The sequence below is a fragment of the Apteryx mantelli genome, unplaced genomic scaffold, assembly GCF_036417845.1.
Source record: "Apteryx mantelli isolate bAptMan1 unplaced genomic scaffold, bAptMan1.hap1 HAP1_SCAFFOLD_34, whole genome shotgun sequence".
NCBI lineage: Eukaryota > Metazoa > Chordata > Aves > Apterygiformes > Apterygidae > Apteryx > Apteryx mantelli.
The window spans coordinates 5519485-5525484 of record NW_027118693.1 but is presented as its reverse complement, the minus strand read 5'-3'; the positions used below and the strand labels follow the sequence as shown (position 1 = coordinate 5525484).

Genomic DNA, 6000 nt, shown 5'->3' with positions numbered 1-6000 from the left:
GCAGTGAGAGATGGTTTTCTAGCCTGCAGGAGATGTGTGCTCATTGAGGGGCTGTGCTGCCAAGCTAAGGAGTTGTGGGAGGAGGTCAGCAGCCTGGGCAGCATCAGAGATGATGAGTTTATGGATACTGTCAGCTGTTTCATTGCAAGAAAACAGTGTGTTCTGAGCACATACCTGTGAGTCTTCCAGCGGAATCAAGTTCAAACCCTCCGTGAATTCCGGCCAAGTCCGTGAGCTCCTACACACTTGCTGACTAAGTCCGTTAATGCCTCCTTGACCTTCTGGTTCCTAAGGCTGAATATGAAAGGATTCAGCATCGGAGTGAATGCAGTGGTGAGCAGAGATGCTACTTTGTTTAGGTTCATGGAGTTGGTTTGAGAGGGACGGACATAAATAAAGACTGAGGTGCCATAGCCGATAGTGACCACAGTAAAATGAGAGGCACAGGTGGAAAAAGCCTTCTGCTTGCCTGTGGCAGAAGGGGTGCGGATAATGGCACAGATGATATAGAAGTAGGAGAAGACAGTCAGCAGCAGGGAACCTAGCAGAATGGGCAGTGAAATGATGAAATCAATAAACTCCAGCAGCCGGATGTCAGCACAAGCCAGGTGCAGCAGAGGGGCACTATCACAGAAGAAATGGTTGATGGTGTTGGGACCACAGAATGGCAGCTGAAGCTTCATCACTGTGGGGACCAAAATGGAGAAAAATCCACACAGCCAGGATGCCACTACCAGCCACATACAGACCTTCTTTCTCATGATGTTGCTATAGTGCAGTGGGGAGCATACGGCCACATAACGGTCGTAGGACATGACAGCGAGCAGGACATACTCTGTGGTGCCCAGAAGGAAATAAAAGTAGCTCTGAGCCAGGCAACCATAAAAGGAAATTGTCTTCCTCTCCGAGAGGAAGTTTTCCATCATTTTGGGCACCACAGTCACAGTGATGAGAATTTCAATGATGGAAAGGTTGCAAAGGAAAAAGTACACGGGTGATTGTAAACGGTGGTCAGAGCAGGTTAACACGATGATAACAGAGTTCCCAACCACTGTCACCAGAAAGACAATGAAGAACAACATGAACAAGGTGACTTGTACTTCAAAGGGGTTCAGGAAGCCAATGAGGATGAATTCCGTCACACGTGTCCTGTTTCCAAAGTATGTATCTGTCATGCTCCTAATTTTCAAGGAAGGAGAAGAAAATAAGGGAGCTGGTGCATTTTAGGAGGTGCTGAAAAGTCAACTCTGAATTGCAGTGGAGAACACTGTTTTGAAGGAGTAAATAACTTATGATAATAAGAGGGTAGAACAGTAAGATGTGAGTGGAGAAGACTGAAGAGGATGCTGAAGATAGGAACACAGGGAGACAAAAAAGAAGAGCCTGGGAATCCCTTGCCTTAACATAGATGCCCCAAGTTAGATGCCATCCTAGACTTTAGCCTCAGTGGAGGGAAAGTGGGACTTCCTGACAAGCATTCAGGTTATCTTAAAAGAGGTGACTAAGACCAGTCAGATGAACCCTCCTAACTTTTAAACGGGCAAAGCTGGGTGAACAGAATGCCACCCTAACCTAAATCCCAGGGTCTAGTCAGGATCAGAACCTCCTGCACTTAACTCAGATCTAGAATGAATGATGGGTAGCTAATAAAGTAAAAAAGCATTGCCAAAACACAAATAGATTTGCATCCATTTTTGATCCAAAAATAAGGGACAAATCCAGGCTTATGGAGAAGCAAGTTACATTCAGGAACAGCTGCTTCCCAGAGAGAAGTACCAGAAAACAGCAGTGTCCCTTCATGGGGACCGTCAGAAATACTTACTTTTCAGTTACCGGATTTTTCCAGACGCCATCTCCAATGTCTCTGCACTGGCTTCATTTTACTTTCACAAATGAGAGCAGTGTCCTAGTGAGAGAGCTCACCTCCACATCTTAGGAACGCCTGAGAAAAGAATTCATCGGTGGGAGTCATTGCTTGTGGGTCACTGTAATCCCTTTAACTTGCACTGAGTATCTTTCCTTTTCTCTGTACCACTACTATGTGGACATTTGAGGGAAATCTTCAAAGACAGGGACACCAGGAAACCTCTGAGAGCAAGCAATCTAATCTCTTCATCACCCTGCTGATGGCAATTTCAGTCTTCACCTATTTCCCCATTCACAGACATCATAAATATGTGGCAAAAAGTGCAAATGACCCTTTAAGATAAACCAGCTCAAAAAGGTAGCAAATTCAAGCAGTTCAATAACCACAGAGTCAGCAAGAGTTTTGCCTGTCAGTCTCCTTGTTCAACGCAGAGCAAGGAAGTTTAGCTGTGCAGGTGGCAGCCAGGCGTTTCTATGGCTTGCTGAATGTATTTGCAGACAAACTGATGAGCATGTTGCACAGCCTGGTCCTGAGAGGATAACCACTGGCATTTCTCTTGGGGAAGGAGAGTAAAGTTTGCAAAGTTTTATTAGCAGAATTATCCACGGGCAAGCGGCCACAAATTGAATAGTATTGGGTGTGCTCTAGCAGTTAGGCAACTGGAAGTAAAACTCAGCATGTTTTGGTGCACTGGCAGAATTAGTAGCAGAATCCATTTGAATTCATTATAGACTGGTGACAACCAGTTGTGGGGAAGATGGTAGAGAAGAAGTAAGACGAGGATAAATTTGCTGATGGACAAATTGTCACATGTCAGAAGATGCTTCTGCCCAACAGCAAAAGGCTGAGAAGGAGGAAAATAGCTGACATCATTAGAACAAAGGAAATTGGAACAGGAGTATAACATGATTTTGTAGTGTCAGGGGTTCCTTGCCTTTTAGGGTCAAAACCTCCCCAGCTTCTCCATGTTTTCTAAAGACCTCACAAATTCAGGAACTATTTAGTGATAACTCAGGCATTCATACTTGCACTTGAATCACAATTCTATCCTCACTGTTGGACTCTAGCCAAGAACAAGCCAGAGGCCTTTCAGGCAGGAAGACTTGGGAAACATGAGGGCCTGGTTCACTCATGACCTCTACAGGCGGTGGGGAAACCAATTGCTCAGCCCACTCAGCTCTACAGGCTAAATTTCCAAACTGTAGTGATTAAAACAGGTAGTGTAGATAATGCTGCATAGATCACCTGTGATGGCATGAAGAAATACTTTGTGATTCATCTCACCTGTAGGGTAGGTTCACAGGCAGTGCTTTAAGATCATCTGCTGTGGGACTTGTGTCACCTAACTTGAGAACGGTTTGACTGTCTGAACCCAGGTGCCCACTTGCATTGGAGATGATTTGGAGCATCCCACTCGGCTTCCAGGTAGCGCGTCACACTGGCACAGGATTCCCGTAGCTTCTGTGTCATTTCTGACAGCTTTAGAGATGTCTCCAGTACCCTGAGGCATTGCCTAGAGGTGTCTAGAACAGACTCAGACATCTATGCCTGGGCACCTGGCTCACACCCAGAACTTCCCTCAATAATTCGTGGACACAAGACCCTTCCAAAGGAAAAGTATTCCATCCTCGTGTCTGTGCCCAGAACTGATGGATGGGTCACTTCCGAATTATGACAGTTTCTTCTGCTACCATGAGAGAGATACCAAAAGACTTGCTTAGATGATATCACATCTGCCCTCTCAAAGCGTTTAGCCCCTTGGCTTCTCCTGGGGTCTGGGGCCTCCATGGTCTCCACTAAGAGCATAATGGCTCAGTCCCAAGTTTCTCTTGGAGTGAACTGGTTTGTTCCATCCAAGAAGAAAACCTTGGGGCAGCTGTGGGTAAAGTGTACTCCACTTATGAAGTGAGTGCCTTCACACTACTAAATGCAACACTGCTGCACGCTGCAGAGAGCAATCTCTACCCTCTAAGTCAAGTAGTGCAGACCAACAGGAGCCAGCGCTGAGGCCAGCCCCCCTCCAGAGCAGACTGGCTGCGCCCACACTACAGAGCAGTAGTGCTCTGGGTCCTCCCTGGGACCGCTGTACTGACTGTTTGGCCCTAGGATATAGTCATGCTTGTGTGTGTGTGTGTGTGTGTTTTGCCAGTCAGAATGTCTTAGCAGTCTAATCCGAGAATCATTACCAGTCCAGATCTAACTATTACAGACAGAGAAATATAATATAGAAATAATACCAATACAGTTAAAACTGTTAGACACACACTTTTCAGTTTCTACCACTTTTCCTGGTGTTACGTTCACCCTTCCCCTGCTACCCTGAGTCCTAAGGTTGGCAGTTTCACTCTGGTGTTGTTGGTGGGTTGTTGCAGTGAGTTGTCAGCGTCTGGAGTCCTTCACCGAGAGGAAGATGATGTTCAGGTTGGTGCTTTCTTCTTCCTCACTCTAGTATCCACTTGGGGTCATTTTCACGTGTTTGCTAACACACTTTTTACACCTTGCTCTTTCTTCATTGCTCTCTCTCTCCACGTTATCTCTGAAAGTACCACATACGGTACCTTCTACTTATGTTCGATACTGTTGCTTTGTTCTCCTTGTTACCCTAAAACCAGTTGTGTCCTGCTCCAGGCATGCGTTTCTTACACCGACCACTAGTGAGTGGTCTGTAGCTGCGGGGTCTCCAGTGCCAAGCTGTGCCCCGTCTCTTGCCATCCCATGCCGGTACTCCTCTACACCGCATCCTGTGTCTGCACTTCTCAAGGCTTCTGCTATTGCACCAGGCCTGCATTTCTCTCTACTGCATCATTATGTGGGAGTTGCAAATATCTCATTCCACACAGAACAACTGCTTGTTATTGCTGTAAGAACTGAAGTAAGCTAAAACTTTTCTTTTAAAAAGCTGCAGGCAGGTCAAGAAAAGTTCGGGCAGAGCAGGCCTGAGAAGCTGCAGTCCTGAGGCCTTGCAAACTCAGTACAAAAACTCAAACTCATATTACATGGCTATAGGGTAAGAAAGAACCTAAATGGCTTGACAGTGAAAAATTACCTTCTCTAGCTCACCATCTAATGAGGCCCGACCAGAAGAAACTTGTCTGGGTTGCACAGGCCCCATGTGTGACCCAATACAGATGTTGCTGGGTTTTTGTGATCTGTAAATTTCTGCTACATTTTTAAAAGGCTTTGACATAGCAGGACACAGAAGGCAGTGGCAAAGTATTCACACAATCTTTAGAATCTAATTTAATGGAAAAAAAAAAATCCCCATCTTTCCCTTTCTTTCGCGCTGACTTTCCACTAACACAGGTAAAGTTGGAAATATATTTCCCTCAATGAATTCCAACAAATGAACAATAACATTTTCTTTTGCAATTCATTCATTAGTTCCTACTAATAAGTAGTATGAACAATTGGTCACAAAGTAAATTAAGAGAATCCGAAAAATAAAGCATTTTGAAGATGATGAAGTTCCAGTAAGCTAGCTGCACTTTTTTTTTTTAATTCATATTCATTAGAAGTCTGACAGTCTCCTTGATAATACAGTTGTATCAAGAAATGCTTCCTGAACTGTTTGGCCAGAAGGGGTTTCTTTCTTGAACTCAGCCGTGGTTCTTCAGAAGGAACCTGGGTTATGAGGGCCGTTTGATGATTCTCTTACTTGCTCATTTGCATACAGTTGTCTCTTTACCCTGACACCTTAGCCCACTTCAGCTCATCTCACCTCTCCTCCAGCTTCTCCTAAAATAGACACCAAAAATTGGCTAGAGGAACTGCCTACAGACACATGTATTTCAGTATGTTAACTACAAAGCAGGTCAGAGCTACTTGCTCAAGCGCAAAGGTCTGCACTGTAGGCAGCTCAAGGCAGGCAAGGCATGTCAGCCCAAAAAGGCAAAGTCCAAATCAATGCTGTAATGTACCTCCACGAAACAGAAGGTGGCTGGAGGGCAGTGTCTCAGCTCTATAGATCCTTGAGATTTTGGGAAACTCCCTCATCGGAAGCAATTTTGGGCATGTCTAGCCAAAGGCAGAGAAGTTCCAAGATTTCAAGGCTCTCAAGAAGATTTTTCTTCAACAGCTAGATTTTAAAATGCCCCTTTGGAAATGGGCCCTGACCGATTTTAGTTATTTGCAGT

At 45.0% G+C, this 6000-nt stretch overlaps 1 protein-coding gene across 1 annotated transcript; it reads right to left on the bottom strand.

Annotated features, from left to right (window-relative positions):
- Positions 1-200: 200 nt before the first annotated feature.
- LOC136996367 (olfactory receptor 6M1-like) lies at positions 201-1175 on the bottom strand. Its single transcript, XM_067317295.1, has one exon. The coding sequence runs from the start codon at positions 1173-1175 to the stop codon at positions 201-203; it is 975 nt and encodes a 324-aa protein (XP_067173396.1).
- Positions 1176-6000: the final 4825 nt, after the last annotated feature.

What these genes read in the sequence shown, in the direction of transcription:
- LOC136996367 (XM_067317295.1), bottom strand. Translation starts at nt 1,175, where the DNA reads ATGACAGATACATACTTTGGAAACAGGACACGTGTGACGGAATTCATC.